At 42.7% G+C, this 25,681-nt stretch overlaps 1 protein-coding gene across 2 annotated transcripts in view; it reads right to left on the reverse strand.

Moving 5' to 3' along the window:
• Window positions 1–25,681, reverse strand: part of LOC122560484 — a 429,307-nt gene that overhangs the window by 17,309 nt on the left and 386,317 nt on the right. The window contains exons 65-72 of one of the 2 annotated variants that reach the window (XM_043711128.1): window positions 25,147–25,334; window positions 23,774–23,871; window positions 22,567–22,751; window positions 19,497–19,699; window positions 17,788–17,950; window positions 3,864–3,973; window positions 2,681–2,803; window positions 1,190–1,331 (exon numbers count right to left, since the gene is read on the reverse strand). In XM_043711128.1, coding sequence (XP_043567063.1) covers window positions 1,190–1,331; window positions 2,681–2,803; window positions 3,864–3,973; window positions 17,788–17,950; window positions 19,497–19,699; window positions 22,567–22,751; window positions 23,774–23,871; window positions 25,147–25,334 — 1,212 coding nt within the window. Of the gene's footprint in view, window positions 1–1,189; window positions 1,332–2,680; window positions 2,804–3,863; window positions 3,997–17,787; window positions 17,951–19,496; window positions 19,700–22,566; window positions 22,752–23,773; window positions 23,872–25,146; window positions 25,335–25,681 lie in introns of those variants that run through there. The other variant, XM_043711129.1, reaches the window with a different exon arrangement.

The raw sequence follows: 25,681 nt of genomic DNA on the forward strand, positions 1-25,681 counted from the left end.
TGTTTATTTCCCATTTTCTTCTTTTTTTTTGTCCCATTTTTCTCCTCTTGGTGTTCCCTCCCAAGCTAGAATGGGCTGGAGGCTTGAAGGGAGCAGAGAGGACCTGGGGCTGGAGACCCGAGGGAGCGGAGAGGGCCTGGGGCTGGAGACCCGAGGGAGCGGAGAGGGCCGGGGGCTGGAGGCCCGAGGGAGCGGAGAGGGCCGGGGGCTGGAGGCCCAAGGGAACGGAGAGGGCCTGGGAATGGAGGCCCGAGGGAACGGAGAGGGCCTGGGGATGGAGGCCCGAGGGAACGGAGAGGGCCTGGGGATGGAGGCCTGAGGGAACGGAGAGGGCCTGGGGATGGAGTGCCCGAGGGAGCGGGGACGGTATTTGGACTGGGGACTGGTGTGGGCAGTCAGTGCCCTGCGAGTCTGGGCAGACCACATGTGGGAGGCCCCTGTGCTGAACTTACTGCAGGCCCTTTATGGAAACACTATAATACTCATCTTTTTAAATTTTATTCTCGTTTTTCTAACTTATACTATGAACAACTGTAAGTAAAGGTAAGTTTTTCTTTCCTTTTCTTTCCCCTTTATTTATGTATTTTGTATCTAAGATCTGTACCTAGGTACTTGCTACTTTGTAGCTCGTAATTATAGAATTTATTTGCTATAAATTCTGTGTCTTACAATTGTGCACTCCGCAACCCCCTGATGAAGGAGCAACGCTCCGAAAGCATGTGCTTCCAATTAAACCTGTTGGACTATAACCTGGTGTTGTGTGATTTTTAAGGAGAAAGTGAGGTCTGCAGATGCTGGAGATCAGAGCTGAAAATGTGTTGCTGGAAAAGCGCAGCAGGTCAGACAGCATCCAGGGAACAGGAGAATCGACATTTCGGGCATAAGCCTTCCTGAAGAAGGGCTTATGCCCGAAACGTCGATTCTCCTGTTCCCTGGATGCTGCCAGACCTTGTGTGATTTTTAACTTTGTACACCCCAGTCCAACACCGGCATCTCCAAATCATGATAAAACTGGATGTTGTGCAATTGCAAAGACAAAAGTTGCAATTATTGCTTTCAGCATGCAACACTATTAGCCAGTTGGTTAGCTTTCAAGGCAGCAAATAAAAGCCCAGTTATTACAGAACTTCCACAGCTTTGACATAATCGGTTTTATCAACTGCTCAGCTGGAAAACTGGCCGTGCTTACCACATTGTGACGGAATTTCCAGAGGGACAAAATTCCTGTTGCATATATGGACAAAGGCAGCTGCGAGGTTACAGCCTGGCTGGAGGTCCGAGGATTCACACATATCACTCAGGCACATGTCATAGAATGGAATAGGATCGACCTAAAAAAAACAGAGGCAGAAATACAAACATTCATGATAGTCATCGTGAAATAAGATACAAGGACTTTCTATTTCCCCAACTATCGTGCTCTCCTTCCTTACCTGTTCCTTCAAAGCACCTACTTTTGCTTCCAAAATTTATTCAAATTGAATAAAAATCATTTCTTTTTCTCCACATCTTTTTCTCTATCCATCTTTCATTGATCACACACGTGTTAGAAACTAAAATATCTGTATCACCACCATTTTACTTTATAACTACGCACCAAACAAGATGGGTCGAGTTTATTTTGAGGATTTTGTCATGAATTCCTCTTGCCCTTGTGTGGCTATTTCATATTATTCTTTACCCTGAAGATATTTTGTTGCCTAAGAAACATTCGAGAGTTTGATTAATACTCCTTGTTAAAACAGAATAATGCGACATTAAAAATAATGCCTTCAATGTGGAGTTAGAGATATAAATTATAACACAATAATTTATAAAGTAGCATCACTTGCAGGAAATTGAATGTCAGCAAATGATTTAAAGTCTCCCAGGGCTCTATATCATATATGTTTAATTACACTATTCTACTATAACACCATTCTGCCACCTATACCAACAGTAGATGATTCATCATTCTTTAATCAATCTGCAGAATAACACCCTTTACTAATGAAAAACCATGGATATGCATTATGGTTTTTATCTGAACTCTTCCCAATAAATTTATAACAGTCCATTATTCATATCAGATTCCTGTCCAACTGTGATTTGATTGGTGTGAGGCAGCAATGCTAAACACTGAGCCACTGTGTCAGCCAAGTGGGCAATGTTGATGGCAGACACTCAGATATTAACTCCTTTAGACCAACGTACAATCACAAACTCTGGAAATTGTCTAATGACCGGATTTGCTAAGAGCTTTCAGGGGATCTTTTCTGTGAAGAACCTTCGTCTGTCTCGGATGTGGTCCCCTGCATTACAGGGACACCCACTTCGTCAGTGGAACCCAGCATGGGATAAGAGGCTACTGAAGGGAGTAACTAAGTGCCAACATGGGGTCCAGAGGCAGCCTTGATGCTGGGGGACCTGATATGTTTTTGTTTTACGCACCCCCATTCCTCCACATGTTAAGGGAAGACAACAGGAGGTTCCAGACTATGCAGCTCGTGAGGGTTGAGGTGTTTGCTGGAGGTGTCCACAGTAGAAGGTTGCAGTTCTGGTCTTATTGCTGGAATAGTGACCTCTGGGAATTTTGCCTTCTTGGCATTTGTATCCTTTTCTGAAGAGGGTTGTTTAGGAGGGAGAGGGCCATCATTAAATCTCAAGATCCACAAAACAGCGGTCCTGTGCAGTGACTTACCACTCTGAAACAATTTCTCAGCGGGGAGTAGAGACCTTTGAATAATATTTTGCAGATGTACTGAAAAGCACTGCCAAAGCATAGCTTGATCTTCTTGCCAGTGGTACGGCAGGGTGCATCAATCTATTGTAAATATAGGAGATATTTTAAAATGCACATCCCTGAGAGTTTATCATACACTACATGCTGTGCTTAGCTGTTATTACACAGCAGTTATGTTTCCATAGCGCTAACAAGGGAGAAATGCTTGATTGACTGCAAAACAACGGGGAAACAACCTCTATTTGACCAAATGTTTTGTAGAAATTGCAGTGTGCTTTTATTCGTGGTACAACATAAATACCACTGTGTGTTTACTCATCCGAAAGTTTGATAAAAGCTTCTGTTCTACTGTGACAAATCCAAGAATTCAAATTGCTAGGAGGCTGAAAGCTTGACCTTCCATTAAGTACTCCATTCTAAGTGTTTTGTTGCTCATTGGAGTAAATACATGGAATTGTTAACACCAATAGCATTCCTCAACATCAACGATCTGATTCCAGGTGGCTCAATGATGAGATGGATCATGGGTCTTTGATGCATCAGCAGATCAACCATCTCAAATCCTTAATCTGTTAATGTACTGAGCCAATGCAGCATGTCAGGGAGATGGGCCATGATACAAAATGGCACTCAATGCTAGCTTTTAGCTGAACATGACTAGCCCAACTTGGTGTGTTACAGCACAATACATCCAGATCTGCCCTCCATTACAAACGTTGGTTGCATGTATGGTTTGGAATGCTGTTTTTGATACGTAATTGAGGTTAAAAAAATGAAAGCAGTTTTAAAATAATCCTTTGTTTTCGTTCTAAAATTAACAACCTGGTCACTGAATTAGGAAGGTAGCAGGCAGTTAACATTGCCTCCAGTCTCTTGCAAATAACTATTCCCCTTTAACTCATTTTTGTTTTTTTATTTAACAGGAGATGGCATTTGTTCCCCATCGCTTTATGAAATGTTTTTCTTAAATTATAGATCCTAATTATGCCCAATCGCTTCATTTTTCATGTCTGTGTGGGTGAAGACTGACTAAAGCTGCTTTCTTAGCTCATACATGGGCTGTGCTGAGTCATTTTCGTATATCACTCTGGCCACCAATTCCATCACTTGCTCCGAAAATGTGCTGCAGTCAATCCCTTACCTGCCATTTGTGTGCAAACTCTTCCACGTTCTCAGTCTGAGAGTGATTGGGCAACATGAACTCATTCCCAGCTTCATTATCATTTGTTCCAAACAGACCAGCTGATAAGCCTATAAATAACAGGGGAAGGCATCTATAATAAGATTAACAAACTCATTTTAGTTATTTCTTTCACTTAGTATTACTACTTTGAAGTTATCAGCACTTTTATGTTTTCACAGGCTGTCAGCTTATTACAAAGTGATACCTTTAATCATAAAAGTCCCTGATATAACTTTGCTGTCAGTTACAATGATGCTATGTCAATTAGAATTAGGGAGATAGTATCCTCTGCAGCCAAAAACATGAATCTTAAAGGATATGTTTCCTGTACAATACCAGAAACTTGGAATGGGTGGGAGCAAATCCAGTGATAGAGTCATACAGCATGGAAACAGAACCTCCGGTCCAACTCGTCCATGCTGACCAAGTTTTTCAAACTAAACTAGTCCCACTTGTCTGCATTTAGCGCATATCTCTCTAAACATTTTGTAATCGTGTACATCTCCAAATGTTAGTGAGTTTTTGAGAAGATTTGTAGCTCAGGCTAAGGTTCTGGATGTAGGTTTGTTCACTGAGCTGGAAGGTACATCTTCAGACGTTTCGTCACCATACGTCTTCATTGAGCCTCTGGACGAAGCACTACTTATGATTACTGCTTTCTATTTGAAGGTTTGGGTTCCTTTGGGTTGGTGATGTCATATCCAGTGGTAATGTCATTTCCAATGGTGATGTCATTTCCTGTTCTTTTTCTCAGGTGGTGGCAAATGAGGTCCAAGTCAATGTGTTTGTTGATAGAGTTCTGGTTGGAATGCCATGCTTCTAGGAATCCTAGGACAAGTCAAACAGAGACACGCACGAGAATTCCTAGAAGCATGGATTCCAACTGGAACTCTATCAACAAACACATGGACTTGGACTCCATTTACCAACCCCTGAGAAAAAGAACAGGAAATGACATCACCATAAGAAATGACATCACCAACCCAAAGAAACCCAAACATATAAATAGAAAGCAGGAATCGTCAGCAGTGCCTCATCTGGAGGTTCACTGAAGATGTTACCTAGTATGGTGATGAAAGGTCTGAAAATGAACCTTCCAGCTCAGCAAGCAAACCTACATCCATATCCAAATATATTTTAAATGTTGTAACTATACCTGCATCTACCACTTCCTCTGGCAGTTCATTCCTATGTGTGAAAACATTGTCCCTCAGGACGCTTTTAAATCTTTCCCCGCTCACCCCAAAAATATGCCCCTAGTTCTGAACTCCTCCACCCTAGGGAAAAGACCTTTGCTATTGATCTTACCTATGCCCCTCATTATTTTATTAACCTCTATAAAGTCATCCCTCAACTTCTATGCTCCAGTAAAAAAGCTCCCATCCTACCCAGCCTCTCCTTATAACTCAAGCCCCCCCAGTTCCAGCAATGTCCTGGCAACACTTTTCTGAATCTTCTCCAATTTAATAATAATCTTCCTATAGCAGTACGATCAGAACTGTACACTGTACTGCAAAACTGGCCTCACCAACATCCTATACAATCTCAAAATGATGTCCCAATTCGTATACTCAGTGCTTTGAGCAATGAAAGCAAGTGTGCTAAACGCCTTCTTAACTACCTCTAAATGTGATACCCATGAGATGCTGACATTGCTACCTAGGCAATATTTATTGCTCATTGTTAGTTGCCCTGGAGGAGTTGGTGGTGAGCTGCCATTTTGAACCCCAGCCATTCATGTGCTGTAGCTAGACCCACAATGCCCTAGGGAGGAAATTCCAGGATTTTGTCCTAGTGACACTGAAGGAATGGCAATATATTTCAAAGTCAGGATAGTGAGTGGTGTGGAGAGGAACATTTGCAGGGGGTGACGTTCCCATGTATCTGCTGACCTTGTCCTTCTAGGTGATAGAGGTCATGGGTTTGGAAAGATCTGTCTAAGAAGATTTGATGAATTGTTATATCAGGAGTCGGGTTCCAAATTAAAATGTAACTCCAATAATTCCCAATTGGTTGACTGAACCATGACAAATTAATGTGGGAGCAGTCAGATATGAAGAATTAAAATGTAACTAAAGCTGCTATGTGAAACATGAGGTGACACAGGCAGCAGATGAGGGTAGTCCTGTGGATGTTATATATTTGCACTTTCAGAAAGCATTTGATATGGTGCCAAATAGCGGATTGGTTAGCAAGTTAGAAATGCTTGAGATTGATGGGTCTTTAGCAGCATGGATTAAAAGTTGGTTAAAAGACAGGAAACGGAGCATAGGTATAGATGGGCACTTCTCAGACTGGAGACAAGCTGAAAGTAGTGTTCCCCAGGGATCAGTGTTGGGACATTTGCTTTTTCTGATTTATATACAGGGGAACATTGATTATCCGAACGTGATGGGTGGGAACTATTTCATTCGGATAATCAATTATTCGGTTAATCGATTAAATGCCTTTCCTCTGGGGCTCGGAGTTTTTAAAGTCTACTCCTCATTCAGGAGACTGCAGCAGCCCACAGCATGCGAGGCCCCGCCCCCAACACCGTGCAACACTGCCCCGCTCAGTGCAACACCACCCCCCACCGTCCCCAACCCCGTGCAACACCGTTCCCCCCGCCCCCTCTTCAGGACAGCCGGACTGGACACCAACAATAACACTGCTGCTGCCTTTGTGGGGTAAGTCTCCAAATCGCGCGCGCATGCGCACACACACACTTTTTTACTGCAACGTTTTGATAGGTTCCACCTTTGCCCTGTACAATGTTGGAGAGATTATCTGGAGAAGGGGGGGGGGGGGGTGAGTTTACACTCCTGTGTAGAACTCCAGGGAACATGCGGGGAGAGAGAGAGGGTGGGCAGTCATTTGGAGACAGTGCCTGTTTAATCACTGTCAACAAAAGACAGGATCACTGTTGGAAACACATCTTTGATGTAATGTTTCCATCGGGTCCTGGAGATCTCCTTCAGTTAATCCAATTTTCGGATAATTAGTATCCGGATAATCGAGGTTCCTCTGTAAAAAGTTTGGAGATGGGCGTTAAGGGCAAACTCTTTAAATTTGCAGATAATGCTAAGCCAGGGAGAATAGTGAATTATGAGGATGATGCTGAGCAACTTCAGAGGGGAACTGACAAGTTGGCAAATGAGCAGACAGCTGGCTGGTGGATTTCAATGCAGAGAAATGTGGCAGAAGAAACATGAAGAGACAATCCAGGCTCAATGGTAGAAATCTGAGGGACGTACAGGAGCAGAGGAACCTCATGTGTGATTCTCTGAAGGTGGCCAGGCAAGTTGAAACAGTTGTTAGGAAGGCTTATAGGATTCTTTGGTTTCTAAATAGAGACAAAGTATTAAAGCAAGGAAGTGATACTGCACCTCTACATATCATTGGTAAGACCACATTTGGAGCATTATGTTCAGTCTGGGCACCTTATTTAAGAAAGCCCTGGAAAGAGTGCAAAGGAGATTTACTTGAATGATGCCAGGAATGAATGATTTTAGATACAAGGATAGATTTGAGAAATTGAATTTATTCTCCTTGGATCAGAGAAGATTAAAAGGTGCCCAATTTTGAAAGGGTAAAGAAGAATATTTTGTTTCCACCAGTTGATATGTCAGTAAGAGAGCTAGGAGTGAGATGAGGAGAAACTCCTTTACTCAGAGAATTATCAGGATTTGGAATGTGCTGTCTGGCAGAGAGGGCAAGGTGGATTCCATAGAAGGGTTCAAAAGACAGCAGGACATATATTTGACAGGGTTGAATTAGAGGGCTCTGGAGATAGGGCTAGAGAATGGGACTAGATGGGTAGCTCTTTTGGGAGCCAGTGCAGACTCAATGGGTCGAGTGGCCCCCTTCTGTACAGTGAAATTTTATGGCCTTATGAAATATAAAGTGAGAGGGAATCTTGCTAAAAATAAGATAAATTGGCTATACAGCAAGGCACCCAGTGACTATGAGACCCCTATATAGTGAAAGGTGTCAGACACAGTAGGGATTATTGGTACTTGGCTGGGACTGGGACTACACAGGGTGTAATGTAATGTAAAAGCATAGAGAGGAGCAAACAGGCAAGGTGGTGTGTTACAGTGTGTTTTATTCACTGAGCTTGTGTTTCTGAGGCAACATGAACATTTACACCTACATGGAGTCATAGAGTCATACAGCATGGAAACAGATCCTATTGTCCAACCAGTCCATGTTGACCATATTCCCACCTGCCCACTTGGCCCTCCATACATTTCTTGTTCACGTACTTACTAGAATCATAGAATCCCTACAGTGTGCAAACAGGCCATTTGTCCCAACAAGTCCACACCGACCCTCCAAACAGTGTCCTACCCAGACCCATTCCCCTCCCCTATTACTCTACATTTCCAACAACTAATGCACTAATGGGCAATTTAGCATGGCCAATCCACTTAACCTGCACAGCTTTGAACTGTGGGATGAAACCGAAGCATCCGGAGGAAACCCACACAGACACGGAGAGAATTGAGAAGATTTGTAGCTCAGGTTGAGGTTCTGGATGTAGGTTTGCTCGCTGAGCTGGAAGATTTGTTTTCAGATGTTTCGTCACCATACTAGGTAACACCTTCAGTGAGCCTCTGGATGAAGATGTTATCTAGTATGCTGACAAAGCGTCTGAAAATGAACCTTCCAGCTCAGCGAGCAAACCTACATCCAGAACAAGGAGAATATGCAAACGCCGCACAGATAGTTGCCCGAGGCTGGAATCGAACCCGGGTCCCTGGCACTGTGAGGCAGCCATGCTAACCACTGTGTTGTTTATCTAAATGTCTTTTAAACTTTGTAACTGCACCCACATCCATCATTTCCCCTGCAAGTTCATTCCACACATGAACCCCTCTCTGTGTAAAAAAAAAACTGACTCTCGTGTCTCTTTTAAATCTTTCTCCTCTCACCTATGGATAGTAATAGCAGGAGGCTCCAATGTTCTGTCTAGCACCTGGGTAATTAGGTAGGTGTCCCTGCTTGTCATTGTTGTATATTGGGAGGACTGGCAGGTTGGAACTCATTCTGTTCAGCTGAGTTGTGAATGGACCTTCCTTGGTCAACAAGTTCTAGACTGAACCTGGAGCTTCTAACTCAGAGGAAGCACACTACCATTGTGCCTCCCAAAGGTAGAAAAGCTATACTTAATAAATAAAATATAATGAGAGCTAGTGAAAAGTGAATCCTATTAATACATTTCAAATGTAAAGCTAGCTATGATTAGCTCCTTTCTTTAAGGATTCTTCCATTTTCTCCTGGTATGGCCTACATGTGACTCCAGACCACCATCAATGTGTTAACTGCCTCAACCAGCCACTCAGCTCAAGGGCAGTTAGGGATGAGGAACAAATGCTTTGCTTCACACATATCCCATGAAAGAACAAAGAAAAGTAAAAAGACATACCAGGAGTTGCACTGGGTGCAACTGTACATGACATGTTGGGACAGTATGGAGCAGCTTTCTCTCCACACTAACATCCCAGACATCACCATCACTATCTCGGGTTATGTCCTGTCCCAATGTCAGGACAGATCCAGCAGAGGTGGAGGCACAGTGGTATATGTCGAAGAATAGTTGCCCTGGGAGTCCTCACCATTGACTCTGGAACCCATGAATCTCATGGTATCAAGTCAAACACGTGCAAAGAAACCTCTTGCTGATTACCATCTACTGCCCTCCCTGATGAATCCATGCTCATCTATTTTGAACATCATTTGGAGGAAGCAGTTAAAGAGAAAGAAGAGGCAGACAATATACTGTGGCTGGGTTAATGTCCATGCTTATCAACGGCTCAGTGGTACCACTGACTGACTGAGCTGGCTGAGACCTAATGAATCTAACTGCTTGGCTTGGTCTGCAGCAAGCACATATATCTGTGACATGATTGGGAAAAGTGACTTCCGTACAGTCCTTGTGGAGACAATGTTCCATCTACACATTGAGTAAACCTTCCACCATGTTGTGTGGCACAACCACTATACTACGGGTCGGATTCTGAAGATATCTGGCATCATATCCATGATACACTGTGGGTCATTAATAGCCGCAGAAACATACTCCAACACAATCTGCAACCCCATGGCCCAACATATCCCCCACACCAATACCATCAAATCTGGGGAACAACTCAGGTTCGATGAAGAGTGCAGGAGGGCAAGCCAGCAGTAGCACCGGACATATCTAAGAATGAAGTGTCAATCTGGTGAAGCTATCAAATAAGATTGTGTATGCTCCAAACAGCATAAGCAGCAAGTGAGAGACAGAGCTAAATGATCCCACAATTAATACCTCAGATCTAGTCGTGAATGGTGATGGGCAATTAAGCGACTGGAGAAATCTCCATGAAAGCACCCTCCCCAATGACTGGAGGGCCCAGAACATCAGTGGAAAAGAGAAGGCTGAAAGATTCACGAGAGTCTTCAGCCAGAGATATCAACTGGAGGAAACATATTCACGTCCTGCATTGGTCCCAAGCAAAGTATATGCCAGTCTTCAGCCAATTCAACTCATTCCATGTGATATGAAGGAACAGTTGGAGGTGCTGGATATTGACAAATGTATGGGCCCTGACAACATTTCAGCAAAGGTGCATAGAACAGTACAGCACAGGAACGAGTCCTTCGACCCACAATGTTGTGCCGAACATGATACCAAATTAAACTAATCTGCCTGCCCTTGGTCCATATCCCTCCATCCTTTGCATATTCATGTGCTTATCCAGAAGTCCCTTAAATGCCCCTATCGTATCTCCCTCCACCACCACCGCTGGCAGTGTGTTCCAGATCCTACCACTCTCTGTGTAAAAAAAACTTGCCCCTCACGTCTCCTTTGAACTTGCCCCTCTCACCTTTAATGCATGCCCCCTTGTATAAGACATTTCAACTCTGACCGTCAACCCTATCTATGTATCCCATAATTTTATAGACATCGATCAAGTCTCCCCTCAGCTTCTGCCGCTCCAGAGAAAACTGGAGTTTTTCTAGCCTCTGTTATAGCTCAGACCAGCTAATCCAGTCAGCATCCTCATAAATCTCTTCTGCACCCTCTCCAAAGCCTCCATATCCTTCCTGTAATGTGGCAACCAGAATTGAACACAGTACTCTAAGCATGGACTAACCAGTCTTATAAAGCTGCAACATGGACTTGCGCTCCAGAACTTGTTACCTCCCTAGATAAGCTGTTCCAGTACAGCCACAACACTGGCATCTACCCAACAATGTAGAAACCTGCCCAGGAACGTCCTGTATACAAACCATAGGTCAAATCCAACTCAGCCAATAACTATCCATCTGTCTATTCTCGAGCATCCGTGAAGTGATGGAAGGGATCAACAGTGCCATCAAGGTACACAATATCCAGAACCATTCAAGACTCCTCAGATTATGAAGTAGTCCATGTCCATGCACAAGACCTGGACAATATCCAGGCTTTAATTGTGTGGCATAACATCAATGCCACACAAGTGTCAGCTATGACCATCTCCAACAAGAGTCTAAGTAATAGTCCTTGATACTTAATGGCATTGCTATCACTGAAGCCCAATTCTGCAGGGCTTGGAAAGTTAAATGCGGAAAGGTTGTTTCCCCTTGTGGGAGAGTCTGGGATCCGCCCAGAGTAAGAAGTTGCCCTTTTAAGATAGAGATGAGGAGGAACTTTTTCTATAGAGAGTGGTGAATCTGTGGAATTGTTCACTGCGAAGTGCTGTTGAGGGGGGAGAGGTTTACCATTTACCAGAAACTAAGCTGGACTCACCATCTAAATATTGTAGCTCCAAGAGCAGGTAAGAAGCTAGGAATTCTGCAGAAAGTAATTCTGGACTCCCTAAAGTCTGTCCAGCGTCCACAGGTCATTCTGCTATAACGCGCATTTCATTCATGCATATTTGCTGTAACGCAATTGACAAATTGGGGGTACTGTTTCTAAAGCAAACACTTTTAAAATGTCATGCGATTACATCACCAACACTTTAAACACGGTTTCTAAAGCACGATTTTTCTGTAATGCGGGGTTGCACAAGAATGCAACTGTCATGTTATAGAGGAACTGCCTGAACAAGGCACAAATCAGGAGTCTGATGGAATACCCCACATCTGCTGGGATGGGTGTAGCTTTAATAACACTGAAGAAACTCTACGCCGCTGAGGCCAAAGCAACCTGCTTAATTAGCACCCATCCACCACCGTGTTTCATTGTTCACTCCCTCCACCATCAATGCACAGCAGCAGCAGTGCATACCATCTACAAGATGCACCACTGTAACTCCTCTGACAGCACCTTCCAAACCCATGACCACTTCCGTCTGGAAGGACAAGGGCAGCAGATACATGGGAACACCACCAGCTGCCAGTTCCTCTCCAAGCCAGTCATTATCCTGCAGTGGGAATGTATCACCATTCTGTAAGTGACATTGGGTTAAAATGCTGAAATATCCTTCCTCATGGCATTGTGGGTGTAGCAGCATGTCAAAGACTGCTAGAAAGCAGCTCTCCTTCACAAGGGCAAGCAAGGATGGGCAATAAATACTGGGTTAGACAGAGATGCCCACATCCCAAGTAGGAATAGGAAAACGTTCACGGCCTAGAAAGCCTCTTCAAGAGCAATTAACTCGTGCCCCCACCTCCCTTTTATCTTTTCCCCTTAGATGCTTCTCTAATTCCTTTTAAAAGCCATGATTCAAGTTGCCTCTACCACCCTGGCAATGCAGTCCAGAGCCACTTGCTGTTTAAATATGTGTTTCCTCCATACCACTTTGGTTCTTTAAGTGATTTCCTTAAAATAGTGGTCTTCCTACTGGTAGCTCTTCTGTCAATGGGGGTGTTTCACTTTATCTACACTCTCTAGATCCATGAGGATTCTAAACAACTTGTTAAATTTCTTCTCAATCTGTTTCTTGAGAAGAACTGTGATCTTCTAGACTCAGAGTTGGGGTCACACAGCATGGAAACAGACCCAACCAGTCCATGCCAAACATAATCCCAAACTAAACTTGTCCCACCTGCCTGCTCCTGGCCCACATCCCTCCAAATCTTTCCTATTCATGTACTTATCCAAATGTATTTTAAATGTTGTAGTTGTACCCATTTCCACCACTTCCTCAGGAACTTCATTCCACACATGAACCACCGTCTATGTAAAAAAACTGCCACTCGTGTCTTTTTAAAATCTCTCTCCTCTCACCTTAAAAAACGTGGCCCCTCGTCTTGAAATCCCTCATCATAGGGAAAAGACAACTACCATCAACTCTATCTATACCTCTCGTTATTTTATAACTTTCTATAAGGTTGCCTCTCAACCTCCTACACTCCAGTTAAAAAAGTCCCAGCCTACCCAGCCTTTCTTTATAACTCAAATCTTCCATACCCAGCAACATCCTGATAAATCTCTTCCGAGCTTAATGATATCCTCCCTACAACTGGGTGACCAGAGTTGAACACAGTACTCCAAAAGCGGCCTCATCATTGTCCTGTATAACCTCAACATAACTTCTCAACTCTTATACTCAAAGGATTGAATAATGAAGGCAAGCGTGCCAAATGCCTTTTTAACCACCCTGTCTACATAACTGATGTCCCTCATCCTTGTAGCCAGCCTTGTCAATCCTTTCTGCACAGTCTCTAATGCCTTCACATCTTCTCTAAAGTACAATGCCTAGTACTGGATGTAAACAGTAGTAGTCCAAGTATCCATTTTAACTCCAGAGCTTCCTTTATTATTAAACACAACCAGTCAATGCCGCTGTTTCCTGGCACTCTGCTTGGTTTCCACTGTTCACTCCATTGCATAGACTTCAACTATGCTGGAAAGCTTATCATGTGGCACTTTATCAAACCCCTATGGGAAGGCCATATATACTATTTCAACCTCATTGTCCACTTGACCAGTACATTTGTCTGCGTGCATGTCTGGAGGACCTCCTGCAGATAGAAAACATCTCTCCTCCTTTCCTTTGCTTAATGCAGTGCCAAGAAACCTGCACTCTCCCATGTCATACAATACAATAATCACATAACACGGGAGAGTGCAGGTTCCCAGATGCTGTGCCATTCCTCAGTATTGCCCTGTTGATAATCAGTCCGTATGTGACTGCCAGCCCCTGCTCTAATGCATCCCACCTTTAAATGGGGCAGACTAGCCTTAAACAGAGCAAGCTACTCCCTGTTCATGTGCCCTGTCAATCCATGGCACAGTTAGCGCTAGCTGGATGCTGAAATGAATGGGTGTGGATGGAAATTAATGGATGTGGGTTAATCTCACATCACGAAGCCCAGGCCCATTTATGGACATTTTCTCATTTGGCCTTCCACAATTTTAAAATAAAACTTTCTACAGATGTTTGGAACATAAAAAGAACATTTATTCTGTTATGAGCCAAACATTTCTTGTATGATTTAGAACATTGCTACACACCACATGCTCCGATGATGCAACGTTTCTCAGATGCCGTTAAATCTGTACAAGGACATATTTATAAATGTCCCTACACTGAGTGTGTCATCGTCATGTTGCTGAGATCACGGTCAATTTTCGTCTTTCCCGGTCTAAGTGTTTGCTCCATCTTCAACCGACTATTTCTAATTTGACGTTGTTCAATCACTTTGACTCACAACACAGTAGGTTTTGTTGTTTAAACAGGACCTTTCTGTGACACTTTATGATTGAATTTTGCTTCAATTAGTCAGCAGAGTGATCTAATTATTCCAAAGAGAAACAGTCACATACACTTGCTCTTTAATCACATTTCATCAAAAAAGCAAATAAGTTAATCAGACAAGAATCTATAACATATTATCAAAGCCAGTTGCCGCCACTTTCAATGCAAAGCTCAACAAGTATAATTCATAACAGAAAAACAATTTGAATTGTCAGTAATTCCTAAAATTAACCCAACATTTTACCTGTCCCATCCTTTAACTTGAATAACTCCATGGCATCCTCGTCTATTCTAGCACAACTGTCTGTGCCTCACAAATGTGCCAGCCTCATGCACAACCTGCCAGTCTAACCCAGCTGTGGCCAAGTTTCAGTCAAATGTTCATTGCGTGTTAGTGTGTAGCCCAAGTTTCAGTACAAATCAGGCACAATTAGGATCACTACAGTATCAATCAACTAGACTAACCTCCTAAAATTCAACGCACACCTCCAGGCTTTGGAGACTACATGTTCCTTTCTACATTGCAGCAAACTGTATCCAGTTGCCTCATGTATATCAATTCCAGGGGTTGCCACCACATCAGCTTCTGCCCCACTGCAGCTCCATGTCAATGGTGTATCACACTGCAACCTGGAGATACTCTTACCTCGTGTCTTTTTTGAAAAACAGAGTGGGAAAACTGATCCTTCAATGAAAGTCTAACGTAGTTTGGAGATTACATTGAATTTTTAATCACTATTTCAACACTTGATGAATTCAGAACAAAATCCCATATTTTTCTCCATTTCAAAGAAAGCATTAATCTGTCCAAAATTAACATATGGAGGAGTTTGATTGAAATGCATTATATGTTTATATCATAATTTCACAAAGCATGATTTGGAGACCTTGTTTGTTTAATATTAAGATTGAACCTAATAGTATTGCACTGGGGAACCTCAACGTTGCTGTGGTCTATTCACAGTTTATGCACTTTAGGGCTGAAATATAATTTGAAAAGTAAACAAAGTTTATCAAATTTAAGAATAAATGTTTGTTCAGATAACAAATTTCTAAAACAAGATCACAAAAGGAGGCCAAGTACAATGAACATAACAGCAAACTTAGGATTGTTAAAAAAGCATTGTAAAACCAAAGAAAATGCAAGAAGTAATTAAGGAATAGTGATGAAGGTGAAATTAAAATGAGCATTTCGTACTTTCATCTAAAAGTGGTGTCAAATGGATATAAGAGTCATGGAAAACTGTGACTAAATAGTTGGCACTGGATAGTTTGAAAGTTGAAGTACATGGTAACCTCTCCAGGCCAGAAGGCTTGGGACCACAGCATTTTTAGTTTTTTTATGGATTGCAGAGTGATGCTGGAATGCTTCACCAAAAATATATGAAGTGAATAAAAATATGCACCTCAAACAAAAACACGCCAAAACATAAAAGTACATATTAACTTAAAATATAGTCTGATGCACACATCCAGAATAAATACATCAAAATGTATTGTTATGTGATACATTCCCTTATAAATGCTCTTTAAGGCTTAGTTCGTCCCAGTGCATTTATACATAGAGATTTCCAAACACCTTGTACTTGGGTAATCTGCACACTCCGTGCCAGATCTTCCTCAACTACTTTCCAATGTGACCCCCTATTAACAGTCAGTAATTACCCCCTCACCCTACACACCGTCATTACCCTCCCCTCACACATAGTAAGTTATCCCCTCACCCTACACACTATACTTCCCCCCTCACACACAGTAATTAATCTTCTCTAACACAGTAATTACCGTCAACCCTAACACAGTAATTACCATTCTCCCATATAGAGTTACTACCTTCCCTAGACTCAGTAATTACCACCTCACCCCACACAAAGTAAATACTCCACGTTCCCCCATAGGCAGCAATTACCACCTCTCTTTCCACACACAGTAATGACTCCTCTCTGTCTTCCACACGCATACAGTGATTGTGCCCAGCTGCAGATTTGATCTGGTTGCCACAGCTGGTGCGGCAAGCCCTCAGACCAAGATAAGGAGTTTGTACACCAGGCAGGCAGGATCAGTGACATAACAAAACCTGAAGCTAGCACATAACTCACCAGTTCAACCGCATAACCTACCAACAATCTGTACATATCAGTCAGTCTCTAGGGTACATGAGTCTGGATTAGAGTGGTGCTGGAAAAGCACAGCAGGTCAGGCAGCATCGAGGAGGAGGAAAATCGACGTTTCGGGCAAAGGCCCTTCATCAGGAATAGAGCTGATGAAGGGCTTTTGCCCGAAATGGCAATTTTCCTGCTCCCCGGATGCTGCCTGACCTGCTGTGCTTTTCCAGCACCACTCTAATCTAGACTCTGGTTTCCAGCATCTGCAGTCCTTGTTTTTATCCTCTGAGGTACATGTGCTGGCCTCTTGCTGCATCAAGGTGCAAGAGTTTGTGGGCTCACTTGGCACTTGCTGGTAAACTTTCTCCTAAAGTTAAGGAGTACTTTGATCTTTTCTGCCTCAGGGTAGTGGGAGCTTGACACTTCTTTGTTAAGAAGACTTCTAGACAACTGGTTTTCGGAATTTGGAATTTCAGGTCTGGAAAGGTTATAGGTTCAAGCTACAGTACATTTAAAGTTCTATCAAAGCCTGCTCACCATCTACAAAGGTACCAGTAAGGAGTGTGATGGAATACTTCCCACTTGCCTGGATGAGTGCAACTCTAACAACACTCAAGAAGCTCAACACCATCCAGGACAAAGCAGCCCGCTTAAGTAGCGACACACTCAAATTCATCCAATCATGCTCACAACAACTCACAGTGGCAGTGTTGTATACCATCTTCATGCTGCACTGTAGTAACTCAACCAAGCTCCTTACGCACCATTTTCCAAACTCATGACTGTTACCACTAGAATGTCAAGGGCAGCAGATACATGGAAACACCACCACCTGCAATTTCCCTTTAGACTGCTCACCCTCCTCACTTGGAAATACTTTATCACTCTCTCAGAGTCACGGGGTCAAAATCCTGTAACTCCTACCAGCACCCAAAACCAGAAGAACTACGGCAATTCAAGGCAGCAGCTCAACACCACTTTCAGAAGGGCAATTAAGGATCTGTAACAAAAGCCTAGCCAGCGATGTCCACACCCGATAAAAGAGCACCACAAATAATAAGGGGACAGAGCACACACAGTACAACTATAATTTAAAGTACAAACATTCCTAGTACTGACCATGGTACCACCCAGGGAGAGTCAGACTGCAGACGTCATATTGGACATCACATGATACTGTCACTCCATTTTGATTTGACACTTCGATTTTATTGAGGTCCTTTCTGACTGTAACTCCATTTCTCATCAGGGGCAGTTCACTGGCTTTGCAATTCTCTTCAACCTATGGAAAACAACTTGTATTATATTTTCATTAGTTAATTGTTTTATCTAATTGTACTATTTCCTTTATAATAAAAAAACTAGGAAGCAAGAAGAATATAATCATAAGAATGTTAAAGGATAAGACAGGCAAGATCCAAATTTACATTTTTAAAATTTAATTTAATTATGTCATGTCCGTTTCAATGATGCATTTTGCAAATATTACTACTGGGAGATAGATTTAACTTGTTACTTTAAATAACAAACAGAAATTGCTGGAAAATCTCAGGAGGTCTGACAGTATCTGTGGAGAGAAATCAGAGTTAACAGTTCAGGACCGGTGACCTTCCTTCAGAACTGATTTCTCTCCACCGATGCTGCCTGACCTACTGAGATTTTCCAGCAATTCCTGTTTTTGTTTCAGATTTCCAGCAACTGCAGTTTAATGTAACACTGGCAATGTAGTTCCAGTCCAAAATCCCAGCAATACACCAGGGCAACAAGTTGAATATTTATTTATGTATGACAAAAGGTTTTTGTGAGGAAAGACTGAGAGACATGGGTCTGTTCTCATCGGAAAGAAGGAGGCTAAGAGGTGATTTGATAGAGACATACAAGATGATCAGAGGATTAGACAGGGCAAGTCTTTCTCCTTGGATGATGACGTCAGCTTGTACGAAGGGGCATAACTACAAATTGAGGGGCGATAGATTTAAGACAGATGCCAGAGGCAGGTTCTTTACTCAGAGGGCATTAAGGGCGTGGAATACCCTGCTTGCCAATGTAGTTAACTCAGCCACATTAGGTGATTTAAACAATCCTTGGATAAGCACATGGATGATGATGGGATAGTGTAGGGGATGAGCTTAGATTAGTTCACAGGTCAGCGCAACATTGAGGGCTGAAGGGCCTGTTCTGTGCTATATTGTCCTATAGAACATAGAACACGATGTTGTGCCGAACATTTGTCCTAGCTTAAGCACCCATCCATGTACCTATCCAATTGCCGCTTAAAGGTCGCCAATTATTCTGACTCTGCCACTCCCACAGGCAGCGCATTCCATGCCCCCACCACTCTCTGGGTAAAGAACCCACCCCTGACATCTCCCCTATACCTTCCACCCTTCACCCTTCCTATGTTCCATGAAAGCTGAACATTAAAATTTTAAGGGCATTTTAAAGTTGTATTCACAGCAGAATTGGTCTCGAAAAGTTAACTCTGTTTTCTCTTCTCAGGTGCTGCTCTGGATGCTGCCTGACCTGCTGTGCTGTTCCAGCAATAAAGTTTCAACTTTCTCTTCTCAGGTGCTGCTGAGTTTCTCCGGCAATTTCTGGTTTTATTTGTTTCATATCTCTGGCATCTGCAGTTCTTTGTTTTATTAACACTATTCGGAGACAGACTTGGGCTGCTTGAATCTTACTGATTAAATCCACTGGATGCATTTGCTAAACCATTACATCCGTTCCAGCTTGTTTATTGTAAAAGATTCCTACTCCAAACAGAACGTTGATCTACATCTGTGAGGGTGCAATGGAAAAGAATTTGAGTGTTGTTGTGCTTTTACCTTTATTCCTGGGTATATATCAATGACGGTGCGATTCATTTCCACACGGATAGACTTCTTGCCATCACTATCATGATTCAATAATATTGTGAAAGTGTTCCTTTGGAAATCCTTAGCTAAAAGGAAACTACACTGGCTGGCAAAATCGTAGATCTTCCCATCAAATGTCACGTAGTGCTTGCTTCCAATAAGTAAGGCTTGATCTATGGAACATTTACGGAAGCAGTTTTAAGACTTCATAAAGTATTGTGAATAAATATTTTCAATGACATTACTTCAAAAATTAAAAACAGATTTCACGTTTTGTGTCAAGCAATGAATACAGTTGCCAAGGCTGGTTTGCAAACATGTGAGAACTGGATTTTACCAGTTATGTTCAGCATTCTAGCTCAAAACGTATTTCAGCCAATAAGTTATCTAACATGTGCAGCGACAACTGATGTTCTGTTCCTTCTAGAGAGAGATTATTTTTGTCAGAATCAACAAGAAAAGATGACGAGAGAAGGCCAAATAAAGTCTGCTTTAGCTCATTTCAGTCATCAAGAGTCCACAATTTGTCCAATGCTTGAATAACTCTCAGGCCTTTACCTGAATAAATACCCTGAAGTCTAATCAAGTGTTAATTATTTTTTTCTGTGAAGAGATCCTCGAGTGGCATCAACTCTAAATTTCCTCATTAAAACCAAATCTACGGCTATTACCCTCCTGTTGTTGAGTATTTTCAAGTATTTCAAGAGATTGAGCAATTTAGGCCAATACTCACTGGAATTTAGAAAATAGCAAGTGACCTAATTGAGGTACACATGATACAAAAGGGGATTGATAAAGTGGATATCGAGAGGATATCCTATTTTGGGACAATCTAGAATGAGGGGTCATGGTTTTAGGAGTGGAAATTTAAAACAGATAAGGAGGAATTACTTCTCTCAAAGGGCTGTGGAATTCACTACCTCAGAGCTGGTTGGATGCTGGGACATGGAGTAAATTTGAGGAGGAGATAGATTTTTAAATTGGTAACGGATTGATGGGTTATAGAGTGTGAGCAGGACGGTAGAGTTGATGCTGAGATTAGATCAGCCATGGTCATATTAACTGGCAGAGCAGGCTCAAGGAACTGAGTGACGTACTCCTGTTCACCTTTTCTGTATCATGGAATTAATACTTATTACAAGCTGCTGTTGTTTTGATTCCAGGTGTGATTATTTTTCAATATGACCATTCTATAAAATGTAAAACATGAGGCCTCATGTGAGATCATTACCAGTATCAATAGCAAGAGCAAAAGTCTCAACAAGAATCATGCAAACGTTTAACTCTGGAGAAAGGGGTGGTTTCTTGGCCTTGGCAGGAACTTTTCATTGCAGAGAACCATCTAATTCACAAAACTGACTTTGCTTGCATAGACAATAGGAACAGGAATACGTCATTCAGCCCATTGTTTCACCATTATCAGGGTCGATCCTCTATCTCAATATCATATTCCTGCTCTCTCCCCTTACTGCTTTGGTGGCTGGGAATACACTCATTTCTTAAATGTATTCAATGACTTGCTCTTCACAGCTTAGGTGGCAGAGAATTCCCTAGGCTCACTGCTTTGAGTGGAGACACTTCTCCTTATCTCAATCCAAAACGGCATACTCCATACACCCCAGAGCGTGATCCCTTGTGCAAGGTCCTGCCCCAGCTGCAGGGTGCACCATCAGTCACTTACATTGGTGCACCATAAGTCCAGCTGAGATTTCATCAAGCAAACCTCCAGAGACATTTCAAGCTGCAGTGAATTAGTATCTTTTGTGTGTTTTTTTAAAACATCTGTATTTTGTTACCACATCATGTGGTAACAGCAAAGTTCAGACAAATGAGGGGGAGACCTCAGAGATCTCTAAAATTCTAACATGACTAGACAGAGTAGATGCAGAGAGGATGTTCCCAATGGTGGGGGTGTATCCAAAACCAGGGGCTACAGTCTGATGATTCAGGGTGGACCATTTAGGATGGAGATGAGGAGATATTTCTTCACCCAAAGAACGGTGATCCTGTGGAATTCATTACCACAGGAAGTAATATATATTCAAGAGATGGCTATATATATATAGCACTTGGGGGCAAATGGGATCAAAGGTTGTGGGGAGAAAGTAGAATTAGGGCATTAGGTTGAACAATCAGCCCTGATTGTGATGAATGGCAGAGCAGGCTCAAAGGACCAAATAGTCTCCTCTTGCTCCTATCTTCGATGTTTCTGTGTTTAAAAGGAGTATTTACATTTTTTTAAAAAGCCATAAATGTGTTTATCTGAACTGCAGAGTAGACTTTGTTGGCATTCTATTTGACACATCATGACAACCACCGTTGTTGAGTAAACAATCCATAACAATATGTAACACAAAAGTAATGCAAATAAATACAACACTCTGAACATAAGATCATAAGAACTAGGAGGAGGAGTAGGCCATTCAGCCACTCATGCCTGCTCTGTCATTCAGGCCCAGATTTACAAAGGACCTGAGGGGAAAGTTTTTCATGCAGAGAGTGGTGCTTGCATGGAACCACAATTACAACATTTAAAAGGCACTTAGTTGGGCATACGGATAGGAAGGCTTTACAGGGATATGGGCCAAACGCTGGTAAATAGGACTAGGTCAGATTGGAATGTTTGGTCGGAATGGGCTAGTTAGACCAAAGGGTCTGGTTCTCTGCTGTATCGATTCCATTTTCCTGCCCACTCCCCATAACCCTTTAATCCATGTAAAATATCTCTATCTCCTAAAATTTATTCAGTGTCGCAGTATCTATTGCACACTGGGATAATAAATTCTACAGGTTCACTGCCCTTTGAGAGCTATCATTTCTCATTGTCTGTTTTAAATCTGCCACCTCTTGGCCTAACACCACGTTCTAGTTCACTCCACATATGTTTATGTCAGTCCCCTTTGTCCCTTATACACCTCAATTAAATCTCCCCGTCCATCTATTCTCAAGCAAGGCCAAACCTGCTCAAAATTGGACAATTTTGTGCTTCAGCGAAGGGCTATTTTGGCGTTCCACTGGTTGTTAACACCGTAACACTTACGTTCAAAGGGGCTGTCCAGCATCCTGTGTTTCAATCTGTAATATTCAGCAACTGGGTTTATATTGTACAGGCTCCTCAGTGTCTTTATCAGCTTGGTTTCAACAAGGTAGTTGGTAATCTTCGCCACATCAAGTAAGTGATTCCCCATTGACAACAACGGCACATTCACCACGACAGAGCAATCTCTGCAAAATGGATGCATGGCTAAGAAGTGGAAGAGATCACTAACATTTTGAGTGTACATGATTGAACGTGATGGCAACGTGGCAATATTTATTGATTGGTGTGAAGATGTGCTTTTCAAAGGTTACATTTATAGCTTGATGACTGCCACCACCCTATGAAAGCAAGGACTTACAATTTTTGGCATACTTTTTGTTTGGAAGACGGTGCTGTTATGGCAATGTCACTGATTAGCAATCTAGCTTTTCCTCTGTGCAACACTGATTCATACTCCACATACACTGGCGGGGCATTTAAATTCAATGAGTAAATCCAGAATACAAAGATAGTCTCAGTGCTGGTGATCACGCCAATGATCACTAATTGTTGTGAAAACCCATCTGATTCACTACAGCCCTTTGGGGAAGGAAATCTACTGCTCTTGTTAGGCCTACACATGACTCCAGACCCACTTAACTGCCCTCTGAAATAGCCTAGCTAGCAAACCAGTTAATACAGGGACAGGGAACAAAAGCTGAGCTCACCACTACCCCCCACAGCCCATGAACAAATAATGAAACAAAAGCATCTAGAAGGGTTTCAGAGTCAGTGAAACACAAGATGGCATTTGATGGTTATTTGAATAGCAGAGCTAGTGCAGGCATGATGGATTGAATGGCTTCCTTCTACACTGTAATAATTCTGTGACCTACAGTACAGCCACCCTGAGATATAAGCAAAGCTAACAGCCACATTTTACACAATGTCCCACAAATAGATCAGCGAAAAAAAAGACCAAATTGTCATTTTTTGGAATATCACCACTGGATTCTTCTCAACTGGCTTTGAGAAGGTAGATGGCCACTCAGTTTAACACCTCAGTCTAAAAGTCAGCACCTCAGACAGTGCAGCATTCCTTCAGCACGGGCTCGCACACATCTGACACAGAGGCTAGTGAAGCTACCAACCAGCAACAGCTGATATATATATATAACAATTCGAAAACAGAGAAAATGCAACTGTTAACTGAATCTTCAGTACTTACTCTGGTGAGTATTTGTAGAGATTGGCAAGTGGCTTATGGATCTTACTTGTTGCTTTGGAGATTCTTGCCTCTGCCCACGTCACTATTTGTTGCACTGCCTGTTTGAAAATGATTGGCCAATATTAGATATACATGGGCCTTCATAAAATTGGCTCAGAAGAACATAATGAATGAAGCAGAGAGATACTATAGTTACTGTGGTTTTACTGACCCTTGAATGAGACTACTGCTTGGAATTTGTATGTATGTTCCCGGGATAACAGTCTCAATGCTCACATTCTGCCATTAGCAAATTTACTTCAGAATTTGCACAGACACAACCAAACACACATTGTGAGGTTAATCTTCATCTGCAGAAGATCAACATCAGTTCAACCACTGCTTGTACATCTCCCTCTTCAGATCAATAGAAACGGTGGCTAACAATGCTGCCTCACAGCACTAGGGACCTGGGTTCAGTCCCAGCCTCAGATGATTATCTGAGGGGAGTTTGCACTGTGTCTGTGCAGGATTCCTCTGGATGCTCTGGTCTCTTACCACAGTCCAAAGGTAGGCAGGTTAGGTGGATTAGCCATGGAGAAATGCAGGGTTACAGGGATAGGGTAGGGGGATGGGTTTGGATGGGATGCTCTTCGGAGGGTCAGTATGGACTTGATGGGCTGAATGGCCTGCTACAACACTGCAGGGATTCTATGAATTGGGTGGTATCTTACTTCCCTGATTTAGGCCACAAAGCACAATTTGTGCTGTGGATTAGTCACAGGTCAAGGCAATGGAGGAGACCCCAAGTCAGCCTCAGCCAGAATTGGGACCAAAGCCTGACACGGTTAACATTATACTAAGCCCTCGCTAACCATCTAGCCAGCTCAGCTAACTGGCAACCCTTTCACAACTGACAGAGCAATCTATGTCATCTACAAGATGCAGTGGTCCTCAGACAGCACCTTCCAAATCTGAGACCTCTACCACCTCAAAAGGACAGAGCGACAGACAAATAGGATTACCACCTCTCTGAACCACACACCACCCTGATTGGGGAATACATAGTTGTTCCTTCAGTGTTGATGGGTCAAAACTCTGGAATGCCTGACTCAACAGCACTGCAGGTTTCTTTACAGCATGTGGACCAAGGCTGTTCAATAGGGCAGCTCATCACTATCTTCTCCAGGGTAAACATGGATGTCCACATCCCATGAACAAATCCTAAAAGGTATTTCGCTATTCTTGATTTTTTGGGATTGACCATGAACTTATAAATAATTAGCAACGTAAACTGGAGGTGAGAAACAAAGATGATTTTTTTTTCTGTATAGGAAATCTAAAATTAAAAATTAATGGCAATGGTACCTTTCTTTGCAGCATTTAACACTTACCAAATCAAATACTTGCTTGGTAATATGAAGCAATTTTGGCACTGAATGCAACAGCCATGTATCCTGAACTACGGTGGGTATAAAAGATTGAATTTTGTCCAGATACTCCTCAGTCTTCTGTTTCCATTCTTGATCAAGTTCCTTCAATGTTACATCGTAGTAAGCGCCCTTTAATGTGGCCACTGGTTCTGCAATTCAAATTGGCCTGTTAATGTTAAACATTTGAGTTACTTTGCTCATGTCAACTCCGCCCTTGAACCCCGCCCCTCCAACCGCCACCAGGACAGAACCCCACTGGTCCTCACCTACCACCCCACTAACCTCCATGTACAGCGCATCATCCGCCGCCATTTCCGCCACCTCCAAACGGACCCCACCACCAAGGATATATTTCCCTCCCCTCCCCTATCAGCATTCCGTAAAGACCACTCCCTCCGTGACTCCCTCGTCAGACCCACACCCCCCACCAACCCAACCTCCACTCCCGGCACCCTCCCCTGCAACCGCAGGAGGTGCAAGACTGGCGCCCACACCT

Source organism: Chiloscyllium plagiosum, chromosome 21 (genome assembly GCF_004010195.1).
Source record: "Chiloscyllium plagiosum isolate BGI_BamShark_2017 chromosome 21, ASM401019v2, whole genome shotgun sequence".
In the NCBI taxonomy this organism is placed as follows: Eukaryota; Metazoa; Chordata; class Chondrichthyes; order Orectolobiformes; family Hemiscylliidae; genus Chiloscyllium; species Chiloscyllium plagiosum.